Source organism: Protomyctophum bolini (genome assembly GCF_963924005.1).
Source record: "Protomyctophum bolini genome assembly, chromosome: 22".
In the NCBI taxonomy this organism is placed as follows: domain Eukaryota; kingdom Metazoa; phylum Chordata; class Actinopteri; order Myctophiformes; family Myctophidae; genus Protomyctophum; species Protomyctophum bolini.
The window spans coordinates 7601611-7624534 of NC_137883.1; the positions used below are offsets into that span (position 1 = coordinate 7601611).

The 22924-nt window shown below is 41.4% G+C and overlaps 3 protein-coding genes across 7 annotated transcripts in view; 1 reads left to right on the plus strand and 2 right to left on the minus strand.

Moving 5' to 3' along the window:
* The window catches only part of rai14 (retinoic acid induced 14), an 85992-nt gene extending 83615 nt beyond the window's left edge, over positions 1-2377 (minus strand). For 4 of the 5 annotated variants that reach the window (XM_080755266.1, XM_080755263.1, XM_080755265.1 and 1 more), the window contains exon 1: positions 1919-2376. The gene's annotated coding sequence lies outside the window, so the exon portion shown is untranslated. Of the gene's footprint in view, positions 1-1918 lie in introns of all 5 variants that reach the window. The other variant, XM_080755264.1, reaches the window with a different exon arrangement.
* A 1342-nt stretch (positions 2378-3719) lies between these two features.
* On the plus strand, positions 3720-4829 carry LOC308310393 (glucose-6-phosphatase catalytic subunit 1-like; the record flags this gene model as incomplete). The annotated part of the gene is made up of 1 exon (XM_080756737.1): positions 3720-4829. The coding sequence occupies one exon, from the start codon at positions 3720-3722 to the stop codon at positions 4827-4829; it is 1110 nt and encodes a 369-aa protein (XP_080612863.1).
* A 2178-nt stretch (positions 4830-7007) lies between these two features.
* Positions 7008-22716, minus strand: scarb2c (scavenger receptor class B, member 2c). The gene is made up of 12 exons (XM_080755966.1): positions 22505-22716; positions 21303-21460; positions 19495-19639; positions 18749-18943; positions 17966-18057; positions 16276-16395; positions 14313-14491; positions 13259-13377; positions 11640-11713; positions 11422-11473; positions 10811-10963; positions 7008-9146 (listed from the first exon to the last, which is right to left on the minus strand). The coding sequence occupies exons 1-12, from the start codon at positions 22622-22624 to the stop codon at positions 9105-9107; spliced, it is 1449 nt and encodes a 482-aa protein (XP_080612092.1). The 5' UTR covers positions 22625-22716; the 3' UTR covers positions 7008-9104.
* Positions 22717-22924: the final 208 nt, after the last annotated feature.

A 22924-nucleotide genomic window follows, 5' to 3' on the forward strand; every position in this document is an offset into this window, starting at 1 on the left:
GATCAGAGTTGGCTTTGTCTGAGGTCTTTAAATAAATACTTTTTGAAACGTCTATGGGAAAAATGCATGGGGAATTCTCTTCTGGGTCCCTCGTCATTCTGAAAGCGGGTGCAGGGACTGCGATGGTGGGTCCCTGGTCGTTTTGAAAGCGGGTGCAGGGACTGGTTAGGTTTAACAGTTTAAGCACAGTTCACTTAGGTTACGTCTCGGAATACCAGCAGCCTGAGCAGTTCCGCCGGCTGTACACCCGGCCCGGGGCGACTCCACTGTGATTTGAGGGCGAGTTCGTTGGTATTCGTAGAATCAGCCTCGGGTCTTAATGGGATGCTAAATCATGTCTCCTCACTTATGCTAGGAACTGTGTCAACGGGAGGAGTAGTCATTTTGGTCAGAATACTATACTGACTTTTATGTCACTACTATATTTAGTATATATATATATAACCCCTTTTGGTGTTTTACACATTATGTTATACTTTAGCACTTGGTGCCGCGCTATGAAAAATCGTGAATATGCAATTATTTGTTTATTTTTTATTATTATTATTATTATTATGGGCCTCAGAATAACTCCTATGCTTGGTTGACTGGAAGCAAAAACCCCACTGACTCTCAAAGGGCTGTAACTAAACCCCGGAGCAAGTATTCTCCAAAATAGATCAGCATCGGCATCTCCTGGTAAAGGTTCTGTAGCCTGACACAAGTCTGTAAAAGCCCAGTTCACTGCAGCAGTGATTCTCAGCCTGTTTTTCATTTCACAGACCCTGACTAATATGATATGCATTACTATAGCATTATAGGCCACAGATAACCATTTGATACGATGTGCGGGTACGGGTATAGGACCCCAATCCAAACACTATCTCAACCCCAGATTTGGCACAAAAATGGGGTCAAATTTGCCCTTCCAACAAACATCAAAAAGTGTAACTTCTACCCTCCTTCAAAACCGCCATAAAAGAACACCTGTCTGCAATCCCCCCCCCCACATTTAGTACATAAATATGTTCATTGCTACTATTGTTGATGATGTCTTCTAGTATATTATTTATTGTATGTCTTTAATTGAATTCAATACACAGGACCACAAATGCCTGAGAAAAAATGGAAACTGTTTTCCAACTGTATTCAATCAATCCTTCACTGTAAAATCCTCCACTTGTATCTAACTCTGAGCATGTGGGCTATAAATGGAAGCAAATGGACCCATATTAAGGGTCCATTTGGTTAAATTGTGTACGCTCTCTGAGAAATGAGAATAGATCAGTATGGGTCCCGAACCCTAAAATCCTTTAGCAGGGGATCCCCCTTAAAGACCCCTCCCTGTGGTCCCCACGACCCACGTTGAACGGGAACTGAACGGATATTAGTTTAAAATATATATATGTTACCAACACTGAAACCCACTTTCTATAAGAGAGCACAGCATTGTTGAAAAACAATAACAGAAAACGTCTGTAAATCTTAACAGTTACGCGTAACCATTAAGTGGTGAACAATAGGTTTATGTGGCGCTGGCGCATAGTCTATTCTATTATCCTCGGACCGGCGTTTTTGTCAGACACAATACATCAGGCAGATTTGGAAACAAAACTGAGTGCCTTGGTTTGACACAAAAGTAGCATTAAATGCGCGCGACATGATGTATCAACACGGATGCAGGAGCAGGATAGTGACGAAAATAGCCGATCTACAAGCTCACAGTGAGCCTCGATGTGACGCGCCGTGAGCTTGTAGATCGGCTATTGTCGGCACGCGACACCGTCGTACGGAATAATTCATATTACTATCATTACAATGAATCTAGACTCACTTGTATGTAAACCAGCATAGAGTAGGTTAGCTATGGCCCCACACACACACACACACACACACACACACACACACACCGGGCATAGGAACACATAGCTATACTTACCCTACTCAAAAGTTGCAGTCGCTGGAGGACTCGACAGGACAGGAGACACTGAGCGAGAGAGAGAGGGAAAGATTGATTCGGAAGAACCAATTGTCCTTAACACCATTAAGCCGGTGAAACAACAACTAACATTAGCCTGACTGACTGCATGGGAAATCCTGCGTGGAGTGGAGTGGAGGAGTAGAGTAGAAGAGAGCCGAAACAGGGGAAACAAAATGCATAAAGGAGAACAAAACAGTGCGCCTTGGCGGCGGCTGGCTGGCTGGCTGTACACACTGGTGGTCTGAGGGCTGAGTGAGGCGGCCTGAATACATTAAAAAGTTGAGCTATTCAAGAAGAGAGGAGAAGAGGAGCCCCCTCTTTAGCTCGGGACTCAGTCAGGACGGGACGGGACGAGGAGCTCTTTCTCTCAACGAGCATTGTTGTTACCCGGTTTAGGATGGATGACGTCACTCTTCCAATGCTCCCGTGACCGCGAGCTTTCTCCTCTTGCGCGCGCCCCGCGTGCGTGTGTGTGTGTGTGTGTGTGTGTGTGTGTGTGTGTGCGTGCGTGTGTGTGTCTGTCATTCGTGTTCAGATTAAAAGGGTAGGCTATTCCCCTCAAGCAGTGGTTCACAAACTTATTTCAACTCAGAGAATATAGCCTACAAATGGAACCAAATGGACCGGTTTAAAGGTCCATTTTAGCTCCATGTGATGTTTGTAGAGTAGACCTGTACTCAGAGAGGGTTACAGACCTGTAATGAATCTAGTCTCAAAGGAACCCAGAATGTCCCTTGTCAGATGGTGACCCCATATTGCCATAAAGTGTCTTTAGCATGAGTTTTATTTAATAGAATAGACATACCTCTTTCTTGTTGCCTTGTTGCCAGAAGAGGAGAGAAGAGAAGAGAAGAGCTCCAAGACAGTGAACTTCTGCCCATCCAAGCAAGGCAATGAAACAAAAGCTATGTTGAAAGTTATGTTGAAACTGCATGTGTCACAACAACACATCATAGTGAAGCGTGTTGCAGGTGAGAACATGTCTGGGGCCTGGGCTGCAGTCTGCTCAGGGTGTAATGCTGTAACACATATATCATATTGTATATCTAATCCATTTATCTAGTATAGGCTATATAAGCCTATCCAAAAGGGTCCCCAAATGACAGTAAAGTGACAATTTAATACCTTAAAAAAGACCATTACTACATAAAAAATGAACAAAATACTAATAAGAACTGATCAAACATTGGCCAAATTGTCAAAAAATATATAAGAAATATCTATCTATCTATCTATAGTGTATCCAAATATCTAGCGACATCTACTGGAGAACTGAGTCAAGTTCCTACATGGGCCTCTTGGCATATTATTTTCTAATGTGGCATGGGGGTCCTCGGGCTAATGCGTGTCGATTTGGGGGTCCTTGACATGAAAACGTTTGGGAACCACATGGTCTACAATTATTGCATAACCGGAAGGGCATATGACCCCACCGGGCATTTCCCTAGTATCCATTTCCCACAAATCCCTGAATGAGTGCACAGTACATGCATATCTGTCCTTCGCCACACATCATGTTTGAGTTCCACACGGATCCATACTGGCCTCCAAATAGGGTCGGGTCGGGTGATCAGATACTAACTGCGCTCACCAAAGGTATTAAGGTAGTCTGCCAAACATGGCTAAATCACAGGTGACATCATCAGATTTCTTCATGAAGTGTGTAGAGTAGTAGATTGTGGAGTATAAAACATCTGGTCTGTCGGTCTGTCAAAGTGGATGCTATGACTCGGGTGTGGGAAGCAGAGCGAATGCTAAGATGATGGACAGTATAATGGATCCCATGCGGGGCTTTGGGGTGAGCGCCACGCACTACCTGCAGACTAACTACAAGGACGGCTTCTTCCTCTGGGTGTCGTGGGCGTCGGACCGCCGAAATACCTTCTTTATATTATTCCCCCTTTTGTTCCAACTGCGCTCGTCGGAGGGCGTCAAGCTAATCTGGGTGGCCGTGATCGGTGACTGGCTCAACTTGGTATTCAAATGGATTTTATTTGAGGCGAGACCTTACTGGTGGGTTCACGAGACGCAATACTATGCCAACAACACCGTTGCTCCTCATATTGAGCAGTACCCTGTGACGTGTGAGACTGGACCAGGCAGCCCGTCCGGCCACGCTATGGGAACTGCGAGTGTCTATTACACTATAGTGACCTCCATCCTGGCCATTATGACTGACGAGAAACACAGTAGCGAAAGATCCACGGGCCAAAGCCGGCATCTGAAGACCATTCTGTGGATGGCGTTCTGGGGTGTCCAGGCATGCATCTGTCTTTCCAGGGTCTTTATCGCAGCTCACTTCCCCCACCAGGTCATACTTGGAGTCATCATGGGTATGATGGTGGCCGAGGCATTTAATAGGATCCAGTGGATTCACGGTGCCAGCGTGAAGACTTACCTCTACGTCACCCTCTTCTTGACCGCCGCCGTCGTCGGCTCCTACCTGCTGTTCAGGGAACTCGGCGTGGACCTGCTGTCGACGGCGGAGAAGGCCCAGAGGTGGTGCGCGAGGGCCGAGTGGGTCCACGCGAACGCCTGCCCCTTCGCCATCCTGACGCGCAGCACGGGGACCCTGCTTGGCCTGGGCTTGGGCCTGCACTCCCCACTCTACACCGGGTCCGAGCGCAGCAGTGGCCTCGTCAAGGCCCTGTGTGTCATCACCTCCATGGGCCTGCTGCACCTGATCGACTCCTTCGAGGTACCCGCGCACAACGCCGGCCTCTTCTACCTGCTGTACTTTTGCAAGAGTGCCGCTGTGCCTCTGGCCACCGTCAGCATTATCCCATACTGTGTCTACAGCTTTGTTCTATCATGCACAGTATATGTTGTGCTTATTTTTCATACTTTCAGGTACTTCCTTGGCCGGTAGGCCAACCCACTTTCAATTATTGTGCATATAATATATTTTTGATGTAAATTTGAAAATTATTTAATTTGAAAAACAATAGAAGTGAGCTCAGACACCCTGCATGGCCAAATTTGGAGTTGTGACACAACACTATAATTTGTGAATTTAATATGATCTCAGCCCAGACACCCCATGGTTTGAATTTGGTTTCTTTATACTGTAATTTCGTTTCGCATCCTGGGCTCTAAACTTTAATTGAGAAACTTTAATGGGTGGCCAGAGCTCTGGCTCAGTCGGTAATGTGATGGCCTGTGAGTCCGAAGGTCAAGGCGTCTATGGACTTTTAATGTTTGTTTAGGGCACTAAATGGTGACGTGAGATGTCAAGTGGCCAATATAAATACACAGTATACACCTTGTTTCATGTCTCGTAACGTATATGGAGACAGTGAATCTGCAATCATGTGCCAGCCACAAGTGGGTGCCCCTCACTTCACACAAGTGTGATATTTGAGTGCGCAAGCCCTTCCAATGCACGGTTAACGGGAATTACATCATGTGGCAGCCAAGTCTGTGGACTTTTAATGTTTCTTTAGAGCCCTTTGAACAGAAAAATGTTTGCCAGCCAAGTCTATGCACTTTAATGTTTGTTTTAATGCACTAAATGATGCCACGAGACATAATATGGTTGATATAAATACAACTCATGAGTAGTTTCGTTTCATAATATTAATTAACACTAGCCGTTCATGTCTCGTGGATGATGATGATGTCAGCCTTTCAGCAACACCACTAAAGCACGAGAAGGAAATCCACTTTTCAGACCGTATGACAGTGGAACTGATCGGGGACCACAGCGTGAGCCCCTCACTTCACACAAGTGTGATTTTTCTTTGAACTATCCAATACCTATAGTATAGGTATAGTCCATATAATCCATGGACTATAGTCCATGGACTACTATAGACTATAGTCTATAGTCTTATAGGCTAGCCATGGTTCACATGGCGCTTGTGATTATGACAGTCATGTTTCAGGGCTAGATCTCACCGGACCAGGGGATCACCCTGAAAGGGGGAGACCAAATAGGTTGCCATTTGGGAAAGTCAAAGCCTGGAAATGATAGGAAATCGATCAACGTGAATGTCAGTGGAAAAATAACTTGGGAGGAGGGAGAGGCAGAAACATAGAAGTGGCAATAAGAGAGAAACACCTTCAGGAAGCAGCGGTATGTCGTCACAGAGGAGAACATGGACATCTCAGATTCCAGCTGGGTCTCATCAGCAACAGAATGGCAATGGAAAGAGAATCGTTGGGGCTTGAAAAACGGAAAGGGGAAATTCATCAGCTGGATCCCATCAGGATGGATGCAGTGAAGTAGAGATTTAATGAGCTGCAGTTGTGATACAGAAAGGAGAAGTTAGGAGTTTGTTGTAAAGAAGGCTGTAAGAAATAGAGGCGTGGACGATAATCATAAGTAACCTTAGGCTAGTCTGCACGTTGTCTAATGAGATCGTGTTGTTAATTATAATTCATAGTCCAGAAAAAATTATATGCACACAGGAGAGTATACAGCATTCTGTTAAAGCCCATGTGACATAGCAGGGCATAGCATAGGCTACGCCTTGTACCGTGTGCTTGTGTACTCAGACCGACTCTCTGATAAGCATGCATGGGAGAGAGCCTGTTTGTTCACTTAAAGGCAAGCCCACATCTGATTAAAGGTAGGTAACATGCTGAATGTGACAAACTCTGTGCCTCTATGACGCACACATACCACATGGACCAGAAACAAAGAGATGGGCAGAGAGAGATTTCTGCATCTGTGTAATCCGCACCGTAAAGGTGCTAGACAATAAAGGGCTGTATTTTGCGTGTCTTAAGTACCAGGTCTTATTCCCTAACTTGAGTAAACTAAAGACCTGGAGGCGTGATCAATGCCATTTGGCTATTCTGAGTGGCCAAAGAGCATTGATCACGCCTCCAGGTCTTTAGTTTACTCAAGTTAGGGAATGAGACCTGGTACTTAAGACACGCAAAATACAGCCCTAAGTCATTAATGGCCAGTGCCACTCAAATGTTTTGTTTTGAATTGCAAGCAACTTTTAAGTTGATTAATTAATGCTTAATCATACCCATGTAAAGCAATGGCTGTGATTCTACTGGGAAAAAAGGAAAACCGAATGAAACCTGACAGATAACAAAATGTTTAATTTGAATAAATGATTCATAGTGTTTTAATTTGGCATAACAGGTTGTTAATGTCATTGTCACAATATATGTGTATTAGATCTCATTTTAAATCTGTCATCCAAATAGATAATAGTGCAGGTCATACAAAGTAATAAGTTAATGGTAAATCATCATTTATGGAAAAAGAATGAGAACAAATAATCTGGACATTGGGCATCCATGTACTGTTTTAAGATGTAATCAAACATTCCCTTTGCATTGCAACTCCTACTTCTGTTAGCAGGTCCCTTGACAGTACAGACCTGGTTAAACACTGTGAGAACTTGTTTGTTTGTTTTTAAATAATACAAACTTTTACAAACTACAACAATGGACAAGCGAACTACAGTAGATGTAAAACTGTTGGAAATTGCCATTTCTTTACAACCTCATTATTGCACAATCTTAAAGTCAGTATACGGAGAAACCATTAATTATTGATTGCTACAAACTAATGAGATTAACGAACAATATGCCTGCTTTTACAAATAATCTGTTGAGAAAGTATTATGACTGAAATAATGTCCTGCAGTAGCCTATAAACCCACAATTTCCCCAGAAACTTTGACAAAAATAATACAAAAAAAGCAACATTCTAATTACATAGAGTGGATAAATCCCCGGAATTTTAAAAGTACAACATTGCAGCAGCAGTTCATCTCATTGCACAAATCATTCCTCAAGCCAGTTGGGACGGCATATACAAAAATATAAAAGGTTGGTTTACATACTAAAGGCATTCCCTTCTGTCTACAGTCTACTCTACACTGAATTGTCATGTCGTCGCTGTTGGGTGGAAACCCTATATATATCGTTCCTTTTTAAAATATATTTTAAATAACTACTAATACTACTAATTATCGTGACGTGTTGGGGGCTCGTAGACTGCAGTTTTCGCTACCGTGTGTGACACTCTTGTACGATGAAGTGGGGCATTAAGATATGGAGACACAAGGTTTCTACTCAACAGTGACGATATCACACAAGGTATCATAAACATGGGATGTCTGTGGAAAGTCTGACTAAATAAAAGTTGTTCATGAAACACAGATAAAACCTCCAGTTAGAGATGAATGTGATCAACATAAAACATGATCATAATTATGTCTACGTTATTAGTGCAATTATATCAGCAGTGCATTACTGTTCTGCTGATTTTGTCAGCTACCCAAAAGTCAACTCCTCTCTGTCTCAACTCTCACACAAATGTATCGCTCATAGCTAAAAACTAAATTACAAAAAAACACACAACAAAAAACAAAATGTAGTTCCTAGAAGTAAGTAGAGATAAAGGACCATACTTTATGGGGAGAGATTTGTTTAAAAAGTATTTGTAAATCCAATACCAAGATGCACAGAGTGTGCATTGTATGTGCATTCTTAAAATATCACCCGTGTGTGCATTTATCATAAAATATAATGTGTGTGCAAACTGTGCATTCTTCATACAATATCATTTGTGTTTGCGGATTGCAAGACACATTTGTAAATTGTGGAATGTGTGTGCATCTTGGTATTGGACTCACAAATGATTCACAAAAAAATGTGACTTTCGTAAATCTAAAATTTGTCATTTGCACTTGCAAGTGCATTTATAAAATTTGCAGATTGCAAAACACATTTGTAAATTGTGGAATATTTGTGCATATTTGGATTTACAAATAATGTTGATACAAATCTATCCCCATAATCCTTCAAAGCTCATTCAGAAACCTCATCGCAGAACAGAATTCCCAAGAGTACAGCCGTTTTATACTCATGTCAAAAAGAATAACAAATTCTCAACACTTTCAGTTTCAGAATGTGTAATACTTGTTGCCCAACTACTGTCGACTATAAAACAGACATATAATCAGAAATATAATCCTGCTGTACATCAGTAAGGTAAGTTCACCCTAAGTAACAGCTCTGCTCATTGAAATTACGCCAGTGCCACAATAAAGTGTGCTGATGTGGCCATAGGATCATAAACTGGTACTTGGAGTAGATGATGAAGAGTTGCCGAGTCACCGAGCCCTGGATAGTGTGGCCACGCAGACATCCTCATGATAAATGCAGTGACATCTCAGTGCGATCCAAGCAGGGGCTGTCGCTCAGCAGCCGTGTACTGAAAGGTGAAGCCAAACAAGAAAGAATAAATGCACACGTTCAACTCAAGAGTACCATCAAAAAACGATGTCTTGAGTTTAGAGCTAAGATCTAACCTCATTATATAAAATGAACACACTATTTAACTCACTCGGCCCCCGAGATCGCCTTTTGACGCGTCCCGGTCCAAACGCCCTTTGCACAGAGTTCGTCATTTGATGCCTTTTCTTTTAATATCAATTGATTACGGTTCACAACTGTGTCCTGTACACGCTCATAACACTCCGGCTGCGGTGCGATTAAAACAAGATTGATTTGTGCTTCCGAGTGAAATGGCTTTTGAATTAAGAGACTCGCCATATTAAATGACTAGGCGGCAGTTCTGGAGTAACCTTTTCAGACACCAGATGGGGGTGTCGCTGGTAAATCAATTAAGCTGCAATCTAGAACGTATTTCAGTGAATAAAACAAAATACAGTAATACATCTTGCAGTGGTTGGAAGTGGTTTCTCTGATCTTTGAGAAATTTAGACCCCGTGTCAAACACTACAGGATGGTACTGCCCGAAGCTCAAAGTGCAATATTTCCCTGACCAAGTGTTTCCTACGACAGCCAGCAATAATCAAATGTACTGAACCTGTTATTTTTCCTTTTGGGCATGCATCTTTACTTTTCCATTCTCCTCGTCATGTTAAAAATGCAATTTTTTGGCATAATTTCTGTCGAGTTTATCCCCTGAGTGGCTCTACGCTCTACGGTATATATTAATAATCAATCCGGCTTAAATTGGTAATTAAATGTTTGTAATCGATTTATGAGTAGATGAAGACCCCAAGTGGTGAGGTCAGGAAGTTCATGTGCAAATACATCATTCTGTATTATTAAAGATCAGAAACCATTGTAACCAATTGCAGTCTACCTCAGGGATGTAGATAGAGAGATAATTGGGGTAAATGTGATACTGGAAAAATGCATGATCATACTGTGGGACACAGAGAAACAATGTGACAGGAATGTATTGAGATATCGGATGTCAGAGTGAGAAAGGGCGTGAACTAACAGAGCTTAGGCACAGAGCATGTGAGGTCAGATTCATTCAGCAAAATGTAGTGAAAGAGACTAGTACCGTGTTGCATAAGTGTTACTATTGCTTATAAATGTGTTATTGTTTATGCTTAAAATGCTCTGAATACAGTCATAATGATACGCTTATGCAGTCGCTACATCTGTGAATTAATAGTATGCATTTGTGTTTCTCTCCGCTTCAGTTTATTACCTATTTACAGACCGTCTCATCTCGTTGCTATAATGTTTAGCTAAAAGCAGGCCAATTGTTGCTACCAAAGGCTAACTGCTAGAAACGCAGGTCAGGATGGCATAGGTATTTATTTAGTTACTGTACACAGTATAGTAGAAGTATGTATGTCACGTGTACGAGTGTGTTTACTAGTTAATAAAATGGCCAAAAGACAAGTGGTTGTTTGCGGGCGTTATTACAACTTTTGAGTGTGTTCGTATGAGTAATAGCATTAAGGTTATGTGGGTTAAACCACAGATTACAATCTGTTCTCCGTCTATCCCTCATGCGGAGGGAGAATGAAGTTGAACAAAGCTATGAAAAGGCTACGTTTAATTATAACCGTACAATTTCCATGATGACCAAAGCAAATCGGAAGTTCTCACCTGTGGTTCCTTCTGCCGACACATTAGAAGCATAAAGATTGCTCCCAGGAGAATGCCAAGACCAATGAACATGAATGGAATGTTGACCATGATGTTCTCCTCAGCGACAACCACCAGCACCTTCTTGGCTGACTGGCCATCAATAACAACACTCTGGAGAGAGGATAGGAAAGGTTAGCTCTATAACAGAGAGTTAAGACGTTAGGAAGCTCATGACAAACCTTCTCATGGGGAGAAGGCTTCTCGTTTGTATCTCACAGGTGTGAGTTTATTGTCTGTGTTCCGGAAGTTACTCTCTAGATTATCGTGGAACCTTGTATGTCCAAAACCATTATTTTTTTTAGGAAGTGGAAAAATAATCTCCCACAAACAGACTTAACCTTTTTGTGCCTTTTGCCTGACACTCTTACAACTTTTATTTTTTCCTTTCCCTTTATTTATTCAGGGAAGAACGAACAAAGTAGGTAATTAATTTACAAACAAAAACATACAAAGTTGAAATATGAAGATACAATATTCTGGCTCAACAGAAATTGACATCGGCTCAACAGAAAATGCGTGCGTGGGTGCGTGTGTGGGGGTGTGTGTGCGATGAAACTAGCTTACTTTACCTCATTGAGATAAACCACCGGTAACACCACTGTTCTCACATTTCCCGTTTGGCTAAAAGCAAAAAAAATTGTGTTACTGTTGTGTGTATTAATGACTTTGTTATACAGATACTGTAGCAAAATGCTGTTGCACCACTAGAAATTTCCCAGCATGGCAGTGACTAAGAAGCGATTAAATAACCAACTGATTATTATTATATGCGTTGCTGCATACATACGTAAAGGCAGGGATTTTCTCCAAGTAGACGTTGACCTGGAGCCTCTTGGCTGCCTGCAGTATGATGCCTGTAAGCTGTGGTATACAAATACACCTTGGTTATGTCCTAGGTCCATCAACAGTGAAATATTATTCCAGTGAGCTACAATACAATTGGCCTAAAAACTTCTCACTATATTCAGCAGTATTTTGATCATCAATACATTTTCAAAATGTATGTGGCAAATCTATTTATTGTGGTTTCAGCATTTAGTTTAGCTCGCCTCGGTAATGCATGATTACATTTTCTAAGCTGGTCAGTGGTCAGTGTCCTTTTTTTTGAGTGGTGCAACCACTCCTATAACCCGCAGCACGGGTTTGTCCGACTAATGACTATGTCTAACCAACGTATGCACCCCAAAACCAATATCTTTGGTCAGAGGCGGAAAGTTCTTATAACGGCAGGGGGTTCAAGCAGCCACGCCCCCCCCCCCCCCCCCCCCCCCCGCGGTGGAAAAAAACGAGTTTTGTTTTTTCGAACAAAAGCCACCTTATTAGCATTTGAATGCGGCATGCGCGGCGGCCCAACACATATCTTTATCTTGTAACCCCTCGTAAAGGTATGTGACTACGTGCATGACAACATGACCACTGGGGAGGGGAAATTTCAGTGGACAGTCAGTGGGTGCATAATTTACTGCAGTGCATATAGATATATTTTGCCAAAATGCAGTGGGTTCAGTCGCGCCTTTGCCAAAATGCCAGGGGGTTCAATCGCGCCTCTGAACCCACGGAGTTTCCGCCACTGTCTTTGGTTATCTGCACTGGGCATCGCTGCAGGAGAAAACCACCTTTCAATGTTGGGACACTACTCCATCTAGTGGTAAAAGTTGGTAAAATGCAAACAATTGACTGCTGAATGCCAACAAGAGATGGAACATTTTTCTTTCATAGTTGCCTCACTGAGTTATTGCTTTCTGAGAATTCAGATTGTTGTTTCAAGGAGGTGTAAGTGGAAGAAAAAAAATACAAATTAAATAAATAAAACGTTTAGTTAAGTACTATATGAGTGTTTTTAGGCAGTCAGTTTACATTATATAGTGTCCAGATTGAAATGTCTGCTTCTGCTTGTTTTGCGTTTCTCCAATTTCACTTTATATACTCTATTTTGATATTTTGTGTATCCGGTAAGAGTTCTCCTGATTAAATATAATTGGTAAGAGCTGGCGAGATCTGTGTTACTGAACACTCTATAACAAGCATTGGAATATAGAGCTATTAAACACTTTATTTAACATTTTAATAGGGATATAAATAAATAGGGATCCAAGTAATACGGTGCAGAACGGACTCAATATTCAATTTGAGGCTGCCATTCTTTCTAACATGGCCATCGTAAATCCAGTGATGTAAATAGGTTTTCAATGTAATGTGTCCCAGGGACATTTTATGAGTCAACAACGTTAGAGTACAGTACTGAGTACAGCATTGCATCCCAGGACCCCCAGGGAGGGTGACATGATTGCATCCTTTCTCAATTTAATGAGTCTAAAGCCACACGAAAAGGGTCGAGAGGATGCAGGCTATTTGCATCACCGTAAATCTCAGGTCAAGGTCAAAGACCCTGAAGCCTATACCTACCGGGTTGATGTCAATGGCAGTCTGGTGCTGGTCCTTGTTGGGTTTCATCCCAAATACATCCTCTGCTAATCTTTCATCTGCCTGGTAGAAATGTGGCGAGGACATAATGATTGGAGCACCTGAAGAGATAGCAAAGAAGACGTTCGTATTTAATGATCTGGAAACACAACAGATGTGATTGAATACTTAAAATAATACATAATGACATTTTGGTTCCACCAATGCAATCCCTCAAATGTCTCATTTACTGTAGACTTTTTACCCTTCAAGACGGGAACCCCTTTTGTGGTAGATGTTGCTATGTACATATAGTGCCTTGGATAAAGACGCTATATAAATGCACCATTTACCATTTATATAGCAACAAAATATCTTTGTACGTTTTTCAGAAAGATTAAAGGTAGAGTAAGTGATTTCACTTAATTCAAATATCACTTATTTTTTTGTTTTGTTGTGATAATCCTCTCTACTATAGAGTGTGCTGACCATATAAGGAGTTCCTCCCTGTCCCCAGTTAACCCCTGGGGGTCAAAAAACCTTAGGTTTCGTTTTTGACTCTCTATCCTGATTGGACGAAGGCTTAGGTCCCACAGCCAAAAACTAAACCTACGGTTTTTTGAGTGAAATCACTTACTCTACCTTTAAGAAGGCGTTTTTAGAATCGGCCTAGTCCGTGTGAAAAAGAACAAAGCAAAAAGAAGGGGTTTCTCTTAGCTTTTTTTTTATGATGATTACCTCACAGATGAACATCATTTTAACAACCAAGCGTATATTCTAGGGTTGTCCCGATCAAATCGGGTGATCGGAAATCGGGGCCGATCACGTCATTTTCAAATGATCGGAATAGGATCGGGACATCCCTAGTATCAATATTATATCCATATCATGATATTAGACTGGAAATTGTCTGTGATTTGCGATATTGTACTATTGTGATAGATCGGGAAAAATTGGTATCGGCAGGTGCTTAAAATGTAATGATCGGAATAGGATCGGGAGCAAAAAAAACGTGATGGGGACATACCCTAGTTATATTCCATTTAAAAGTGCCCACCTTGTTTACATGCGCTGACATTGAGCAGGCCAGAGCCCAGGCAGTTCCCTGCAGGGACACAGAACCCTGCATTATCCGGGTTCACTGTGAGGTTGGCAAACACCTGGCTTGGTGGTACGAAGCGGTAGCCAGGGATCCCCTTCACATACACGTCCTCTGTGTACAGCGCATACATAGACCTTGGGGAAAGGAAAAGGAATTTGATTAGCTGTTGCGAGCTGGTAGATCAGTCATTCCTTCTGTACATTTACATTCTACTGGAATCAGTGTAACTGAGCCAATCAGAAGGAAAGTTGGATACAGAAGATACAAACAAATGGGTTTTTTTGCCATTTAGAAATACATTCATCTGGCCAAAGTACTGCGTTCTTAATATTTTCCATTAAATATTGGAATCACCAATGAGGAGTGCCCACTTTTTTCAAGATTTGCAACATTTTAAGACGATACCTCTGCTTTAATTACTGTAGTCCGAGGTGGGTAGAGAATCGATTTACAATATGTAACGTCACCGTTTAGTGTTTATTTTGTTTATTTTTACTGTGTGATTTTGCAGTTTTTTTCTGTGTTTTAGCTTATACAGTGTATTTAGCTTTTGATTTTCTGAGAAGCACTTTGTGCACCCCAATTACCCAGTGGCGGTGGCTCAGGGGTAATCGCAAGGTTGCCTGTTCAAACCCGGGCTCCCCCAGAGTTAGTGTCTAAGTGTCCTTCAGCAAGACACTGAACCCCAAACTGCTCCTGATGTGCTGGCTAGTGCCTTGCATTTCTGCCACCATCGGCATCGTATGAATGTGTGTGTGTGAATGGGGGAATTGATGCACAAATTCACAATCTATGTAAAGCGCCTTGGATAAAGGCACTATATACTGTAAATGCACCATTTACCTTTTTTTTTATACCAGTAACCCTATCAAGCTCTTCACTACCCAATTCTGTATTTAGTTGGTATTTGAGCAGTGCATTGTCTGGTCTCTGTATGAGCAATCAGAAAGAACCAGTAGCCTATGTTTACTGTAATAACTTAAGCCTCAAGCAGTGCTGAGCTGAAACTGACCTCATTCAAGAGGAAAACTCTAGCCAGCATTGCTACCAGCAAGGATAAATCTGTGTCCTTATTATATCCAGATAGGATAATATAGAAGGATATATTAGGGATGGTTGGGTGAACTGCAGCAGCACTAGGCAGCTCAAATAATTATAACGCTAGGCCAAAGATGGGCCAAAGTTCAGCAAAAAAGGGGAAAGTACACCAAACTGAAAAAAGTGCTATTGCAAGAATTAATAACCTCCAAAGAATGTATGCTCAGCCTTAAAATCTAACAAAAAAAGAAAGCCACTCAATATCTTGCTGTATTCATTCAAATTATTATTATTAATTTAATTGTTTTAATAAATCTAATTTGCCTCAAAATTTTGTTTAGAATTAAAATGTTGAAGCATAATGGAACAACAATTGGATGGCTAAAAATCACAGCATCATGGATGTCAAATCGACTTGTTCACTCTCTAAACATAACAATAATTTAAGGCATAGACATTTAAAGAGATCAAATAATATACCGGCAGGCTTAAATACTAATGTAATGGTTATTCATATTGTGCAAGAGCGTGTTATAGTTATTTTATACTTCACACAAATACTTCATAGAACCCACCAAACACACCTTAAAATGCACCATTATGCAAAAAATAAATACAAATTGGTCCTGGAATTTTAAAGTAATCCGGCGAGTTGGCGGAAGCCTCCGTTCTTCTGGAACTTACTCCTAATTTTGTGAGGGATAATACACTAAACAATGCCTCACTGTGTTTTGTTTCAAGTCTGGGAACAGTTACAGTGGTAGAATATACCTTGACGGCTTTTTATTTTCACGCGTTGGTTGACACCTTATTCCTGTGGCTCCCGACCCTGCAGACAACAACTACTGTACCAAAACAACAGCCCCATGAACACTATTACCTGCAGAGATCAGAAGAGAATATGTAGAGTGTCTCATTCTTGGCGATGATGGGATGGAACGAGGCCCCATTTGTTCCATTAATCATGTTACACTCATCCGTCGTCCACCAATTCAGGTTGCTGCATACATAGAATACACACAGAATATATTATAATATAATATCATTAGTTTAGCTTATATATATACATGGGAGCAATATGTTAACAAACTAAAAGTAATGTATAATACCCTGCACTCTTTAAAGATGGAGTGCCGTGATTTTTGTACTGTGTGGAGTTAGCGTTACTCTAATAGACCCCCAGGTGTGGTTGTAATGTTCAAATATGTCTTCCCTGTGGGTTTTTTTTCTTCTTTGAGACAAAAGGCCCATTCGAAATAACACCATTTTAGTGACATCATAACCCTAACCCCTCCCCTAACCCCTCCACATTATCATAGAACAACAGCTGTGGGCAAGGCTTAAGTTCAGGTGGGTGGTTCCAAGGTGAAAACCAGGTATACTTAATGTTAAATAAACATAATTTTAACACTTTCTGTACACTTTTTTGAAAGAAATCTTCCTCCTAGTATAACCATAGTACCTGATGATCATTTTTTAGGGGGGGGGGGGAGCGACACACGGCACTCCATCTTTAATTATTTTGAGAGGCTTGTTCATTTTTGATTTTTGCAACACCTAGTTTGACAAATGGAAACATTATTATGGCTGCAGTGGCCCTGGAGGTAAAGCGACTGGGCGACCGACTGGGCGACAGACTGCCTGGAAGATTTCTGGTTCACTCCTGTTTGCATGTCAAAGTGTTCTTGAGCCAAACTGAACACCTAACTGCAGGTTGGCGCCTTGCATGGTGGCATAGTTGTGCCAAAGCACATTCTGGGCTGTATTTTGCGTGTCTTAAGTACCAGGTCTTATTACTTAACTTAAAACTTGGTCAATGCTCTTTGGCCACTCAGAATAGCCAAATGGCATTGATCACGCCTCCAGGTCTTAAGTTAAGTAATAAGACCTGGTACTTAAGACACGCAAAATACAGCCCTCTGAGTGGTCGGAAGACTAGACAAAGTGCTATATAAATTCAGTTAATTTGCATTGTGATTCGAGTAGGCTAAGTACAGTAAAGTTATCATTCCATTTCTGTTCACAACGGTGTGAGTTAAACAGGTTGTGCTAGAATCGCCTCACGTTCAAAATACATTCGCGGTATGCATGCATAGTTAGCGTTGTACAGTGTCTGTACAGTTCTCTTCATTGGTTAGGGTTTGTTTTTTGTTTCGTTTTTTTTCCTCTTTTATTTAGTGCTCATTTTCAGCAACACCCTGCACATAGAAACCCACAGACTGACACACGCATTAAAACCTGGGAGCTGACCAGTACAACCAGTCTTATACTGTTGGCCACTAAGCAGCTCCGCTGGAGCAGTTGGGGGTTCAGTGCCTTGCTCAAGGGCACTTCCGCGGTGTTGGATGAGTGATGACCAATCACTTCCCACGCTCCTCTAACCCTTAAGCCACCGCTGCTATTGATGTTTATTATTTGCTTAACCGTTAGTTATTGAAGAGTATCAACTACTGGAGTTATACACAAGGTGATAGTTAGAGTCCAGGGTGTTGGTGGGTTATAGCCGGCTACACAAGGTGATAGTTGCAGTACATGGTGTTGGTGGGGAGAAATATATTCAAATAATTTACCTTTTACCATTCCATGTGTCTACTCGTGCAAAGTCCTTGTAGTTCTGCTGACCAGTGAAAAACACATAATCTCCATCATTTGAAGCATTAGCCTAAAAAAGAAAGAAAGAATTACTGGATTGAACAGTGATTTCATCTGTGCTTGAGTTCTTCATATAATGAATCAGATATTTCTTTACTACACTTTATATAGCTTCTCTATATTGATTTGTCATATTCTTATACGGTAATCATATCAACATACAGTACATTAATACCAGTAAGACGCGCAAACGCGGGAAGCGAACGCAGATCGTACATATTTGGGTTTTGGACGTATAGCTGCTTTGGGGACTCCTTATATGGTTATGTCTGAGTCATGGTGACACAAATCACTCAGCTCCATATATGGGCACAAAAGCGGGACAGACAGACAGACAGACAGACAGACAGACAGACAGACAGACAGACAGACAGACAGACAGACAGACAGACAGACATGATAGGTCTCATAGTAACTAAGTGATCACTGCGTTCGCAATAACATAAGAGCTGTGAAGAGAAATTTGACTATAAACTTCAAATAAGTACATTTACTAGTTTTACAGCAAAACCCCAGACAGTGAAATATAATAAATTCTTGTAATTACAAATTAGCATTTTGTTTTCTCTTGAAGAATGGTTTGGACAAGCAAAGTCCATTGTGTAGACAGTACAATGTGTATTATATTAATATAATGAATTATAGTATATTATACTGTATATAGTATTATATATTATACAATGTGTATGCTTGAGGCAAACCTTGTAGAAGAGTCCAAAGACGGTATCCAGATCAGGTTGTAAAACCTTCAAAGCTTTAAGAAGTGCGTCCTCGTATCCCCACAGTAGCTCTCCGACTGTACGAGTTGTGAAGAGCTCCGCCTTGTTAGACTTCATTAAGGCAGAGATCAGCTCACTCTCAAACTTTGACTTGAACTTGAATCTCTCCATCACCGTCTATAAAGAGAGCAAATGAATGAAACCATCTCTGAAGAAAAGATTGTGAAAAGTAACCATTCTGACAATCAATATATTTGTTCAAAATGACTCACACAGTAGATTAAATAATATTCTACAGTAGCCATAACTTCACGCACAAAGTAGATTCGATATTCTACAGTAGCCATGACATAAATACTATGGTTCTGCTTTTTCATGCTGAACACCCAGGATTTATTTTAGCCATATCACTAAAAGGGGAAAATGTTCAAAGAGATGTTTACAAAAACAATGCTCGGAGATGCTTCAGAGCGAACGTTTTTTTTTACTCAAATCTTTGCTTCTGAGGGGTTCCTGGAATAACACATTTTCAGATGGGGGTCGGTGGCCAATTACATATCATTTTTGGGGTCCTTGACATGAAATATTGAGCACCACAGAAACATGGAACATGGTACCGGTATTTAAGAAATTTCGACGTCAGGCCTAAATGGGTTAAGTTGTTAAAGATCATCACACTGTGTATTTGTTACAGTATCAATAAAACTGCCTGTCTAGTGTCTACGCACCGTGGCAGGGATGTTAGCCGTCCTGATGAGGTCACTCTCCGGGCCAGTGGACATGTCGGGCTGGAATATGTAGGTCTTAGTGTTGACCGCTGCTACTTTAGTGCCGTTGTCCAGGAAGGCCACTTGCTCCATTGGACGGTATTCCCTGTATAAGAAACCCACGGCAGTATTATTGAGACGTTATGGACGCAGGCTTTAAAACAAACAAATCTAAGAAATTCCATAAATTCAAATCCCCATGTACGTATATATACGGATCCTGAAGCTAGGGGACGTCATATCCCAGGTCTGTATATATATATACGGACCCCAATGTATACTCCGTCTATATAATGGTTGAGTCCCACCGCAGCTTTTAACATTGGTCCGGTTCCTATGGCAACGCCCCACCGCTCCAGCTATGGGATTGAAAATATAATCACTGTGTAAAGCAGTTGAAAATGTCCATAAATCAGACTCCAGGACAGCTGTCCTTGGTGGATCTTCTGCCCTCCAAATTTCGGATTTAATTTGTGCCTTTGTACCGCGACGCTCCCGCCATGTAAAATTTCTGACGAAAGGTAAACAGTGTGTGCTTGACTTGTTCCAATGATACTCGAATGTGTGTAGTGAGTGTGTGTGGGGAGGCGTGAACGCTTATGGTGGCACCTGGAACTGGGATTTATGCTAACAGCTAGCCGCAATAAATGAGTTAAAAAGTAGTGAAAATAGGACTTGAGCTGTTTTACAATTCCCTGATCATCTCCACACATTTGGATTTGGGTTAGGGTTAGGATTTGTTTGTTGGGGCCTAAAATGTAGCGAAGCAGTGGAAGTTCACCAGTAGTCTTGTGACTGGAAGGTCACGAGTATGATTAAGCGGACTGCTTGTGAAAGTAGCCCACGACGACCATGACGTGCTCATGAGTAACCCCCCACGTGACCAATGCCCATGATGAGACCTTAATTTGCAAACTTTGCATTTAGAATATGATTTTTTGTTCCTCATTTTGTGTACAGAGACTCACAGACCCCCCCCCCTTTCAGTAAAAGTGGTGCTATTAAACACAAACCACACCACTATAGGGACTCCTTGGGACAAAACCGTTTTAAGGTCAACCACACTAATGCAACTCATTGCAACTCAATGAGTTGCATTGGTGTGAAATATCATAGACGGGATGATATCTAGAGTGTACATGAAACGAATAAATGAAACGAAACAATGAAATGTATCTGTTTTTGTACTTTATTGTCCAATACTATTCCCACTTTATGTGTATGTGACTGTGTATGTTTGTATCACGAGGACGTCCCACACTAACATATGTGGATGTACTCAAGAACGCCGCAGGAGCGCAAAGCACCAACGACCTGGCCAGATGTATGGAGAACCGGGATGACTGGAAGCAACGATGGAGGTCTCGTCTGAGGACGACCTAGAGAGATGTACGTATGTACAGTATGTATATATTTTTTTTTCTTCAGAAATATACTGTCTGTGTGTAATCTCCTATTAATATACAACAGCATTTATTTTTTATTGTATTATTCTATAATTCATAAGAAGATGATGTCTGGCAACATAATATTGTGATGTCCATTTGCTTGTCTGTTGTCTTTTGTGTGTTTAGTTTTTTGTTTATTCATGAAAAATGAATACAATTTAAGAAAAAGAGTGTAACAATAAAAGAGTGTGGTTGACCTCGTCCCGTATCGACCCTTTGGTGTGGTTTGGGGGCTTTAGGGTGGTATATGTGTGTGCCTCTGCCGGTTGTGGTGGGCCGGTTTGGGCCAGTCCAGTCCAGTCACGGCCCTGCTCTCCTCACCTGTACGTGTAGGGTCCAATCTCTACCACAGCTGGCCGCTCTCCATCCAGGACCTCCAGATGGTTGGTCAGGTTGAAGAAATAGAACTGCATGTAGACGGGTGGCGGAGGATTCTCCCAGGCTTCAAATGAAGCCGTGCCATTCTTCAACACCACTTCCTACGTGGGGGGGGAAAAGGCCATTCCTTCAGTTAAATGACAGACAGACTGCTAAAATGGTTACATGAAGAGTGTGGGCACTAAGGAAGAGTGGGCACCTCGATGTCAAATTTGATGTTTTTGTGAAAAATAAACTTAACAAACAAAACATTCATGTAAGCATGCATACATAGTATGTGCATAAGAAATACAAGTTTTGTAGCAACTGTAGAAATATTAGACCATTAGTTGTGAAACGTTCAATCATGTAGGCTGTACAGTTTTCCTTACTTTAACATTTTGAACAAAATAGACAATTTTACATGGAGTTGCCCCTTAGAGTTGCCCACTCACTCTTTCTGCATGTAACCGCTGAACATAGCCTCACATGACATGATCACATCATCACACACGTCACCCACGCTCCCAAGCTATTAAGTGTTATTAAACTTAAATGTAGCTTTAATAGTACATTTAAGTCTAGCAATATTCACACAATAGCCTATAGTATTCACTCACTCTTGGTGTAAATATGTAGGCTATTGTGTGCCTTGACTTCTGTGGACTGTAGACTTGGATCAATTCTGTCACACGTGTAGATTTCGATTCTGACATAGTCTTACGGAATCAAGACTTTTGATTGATTGATGTATTAACAGTTTGCAGAATTACAGTACATTTCAAGCACAACTCGATTAATACAAAGACTGTTATAACTGTGAGTGGACTAGACTATTGGACCACACATGTTCTGACAACGATAGAACGATACAACTTTTAATGATTGGAATATCTGTACGGAATCAGCATAGCATTTCCCCCAAGAAACATGAATGAATCGAACAATGTGTCACCATGCACTCGTGACCATATACTGCTCATGACAATGCAACCTCCGACAGCACAGCCACACAGCGATAAGCAATAAGCTAGCAAAATAGCTAACGATCATTAACAGTTTTCTCTAAACAACATTGATTTTAAGTATTGTGTCAAATACATCAACTATATCAACACACAGCACACACTACCTTTGCTGCCAGGCAGCAAGCTAACGCCACTGACCTTTTTTACAAGTGAATACAGGATATCTTGAAACACATCAGAGAGGATTAAGGTAATGCCCGCTATTAAAATGAGAATAGCAGACACACCCAAGCTGTAGAGGCAACATGATTTCAGCATGTTGGCCACGAAGAGAGAATATGAACGTTATAGTTAGCAGCTAAACCTGTACTGGAGTGTTCAGTGTTTCCTATCCTATCCTCTGGAGTGGAGTCACAGAGTCACTGCTGCTGTGTTGTTGTTTTGACAGAACAGCACTCTCAGGAACCTAGAAAAATATCAATAAGGATGAGACTGTGACGTACCAGGAAGTATATATCATGGGGATTATCCGGGGATCATCAGCCGATCTACAACGCATGGTGCGTACGTGGTATAGTCACAAAGCGACGTGTTGTGAGCTTGTAGATCGGATGCTAA